This window comes from Penaeus monodon, chromosome 19 (assembly GCF_015228065.2).
Source record: "Penaeus monodon isolate SGIC_2016 chromosome 19, NSTDA_Pmon_1, whole genome shotgun sequence".
NCBI classification, from domain to species: Eukaryota; Metazoa; Arthropoda; class Malacostraca; order Decapoda; family Penaeidae; genus Penaeus; species Penaeus monodon.
In genome coordinates this window covers 35357146-35358510 of record NC_051404.1, presented here as the reverse complement: position 1 = coordinate 35358510, position 1365 = coordinate 35357146, and the positions used below count along the sequence as shown (strand labels likewise).

General features: G+C 45.3%; 1 protein-coding gene across 2 annotated transcripts in view; it reads left to right on the top strand.

Annotated features, from left to right (window-relative positions):
- The first annotated feature begins 438 nt into the window (after positions 1 to 438).
- The window catches only part of LOC119585194 (CDK5 and ABL1 enzyme substrate 2-like), a 16879-nt gene continuing 15952 nt past the window's right edge, over positions 439 to 1365 (top strand). Inside the window, exon 1 of one of the 2 annotated variants that reach the window (XM_037933844.1) lies at positions 439 to 869. In XM_037933844.1, coding sequence (XP_037789772.1) covers positions 493 to 869 — 377 coding nt within the window. In that variant the 5' untranslated portion in view covers positions 439 to 492. The remainder of the gene's footprint in view (positions 870 to 1365) is intronic. The other variant, XM_037933843.1, reaches the window with a different exon arrangement.

The following is a 1365-nucleotide window of genomic DNA, read 5'->3' as shown; positions in this document are numbered from 1 at the left end:
CATGATTTTCGTGTTTCGTACAATTCCGTTTAATACAGATTATTTTACACAGTTGTCCTATGACAATTTAGAATGAAAGGTCTTTTACAGTATACTGATTAGAAATACCGTAAATTTTCATCGAGGATAATTCTACTACAATGCCATACAACGCCATGAGAAACAAATGTTCCAATCAACATCAGTTTATCTGATCATAAACAGTTATCAAAGAAAAGTCCAAGACACTCACACAGCAAAACAAGAATACATAAATAAAAGAAATAAAACGTGGTGGCAAACCTCATTGATACGTTATTGGAAGCGCGAAGGAAATAAGCCAATCAACATTAATTTACAAAAATAATAAATAAACAATCGCCAAAGAAAACTCCTCCAAGTACGCTCACGCAACCCCACCCCCCACCGATGAAAAAAAAAGGGTCGTGTCAAGTGGATACGTTCTAGGCGGCGCGATCAGCTGACGGGCCGAGCTCTCCTCCCTCAGTGAAGATGGCGACGGTGATGCAGAGGCAGCGCTCTCGGAGGAGGCTCGCGGCGCTCACTTTTCTCTCCAATATCTCTCTCGATGGGACACACAGGGACACGAGGCTTTCCCAGTATGGTCGGGGGGGATTCCTGGGCAAGGTGGCAGGACCAGAGGTAAGGGCGGAGATACTGGACGAGAAGGAGAACCGTGATCAGGTCAAGGAATCGGAGGAAGGGAGGACCTCGGGAGGGAAGGATTTCCTCATTGGGAACTCGGCTTCCGTCTGTCGCCAGGAATCCGTAGGGGCGTCGCAGGATCTTGCAGATGGAGGAGTTCAAGGAGACAAAGGCGTTGGTGGAGATGGAAACGTCATTCATCACACCGTTCACTTCAGAGACAGGTGAGAAGGGAAATCATTTCGGGGGATTTACCTGTGCCTGCACCTCACAGGAAGCGAGAGTTGGGGATTTACTTAGTCGTACACCTCACAGAGGATTAGACGAATGGAACCAATGCCCTCACACAACATATACAGCTCACATCACGCGAAAAAAGGGGAAATTTATCCATATATACCCTTCACGACGGGCTAAAAGAGGGGCAATACCTGTGGCTCACCCTCCACCTGGCACAGGAAACGAGTTCGGTAAACGTTGCCACAGATCACACTGGGAAGGTTCATTGCACTGGCTTAACATTTAGAAAGTGGGGGAATGTAAGCTTTGGCAGATTTCTGTATGAGGGAGCGAATTCATGGTGTAGTTTGTCTTTTGGTGGACTGTATGTAGAATCGACGAAATGTTTAGTTTTACTTTTTATATATATATTTTTAGAAGCTCTTTATATTCTACTGTTTCCTCAAGATATAAGTAAGGGATGAGGGATAACATCTTAGG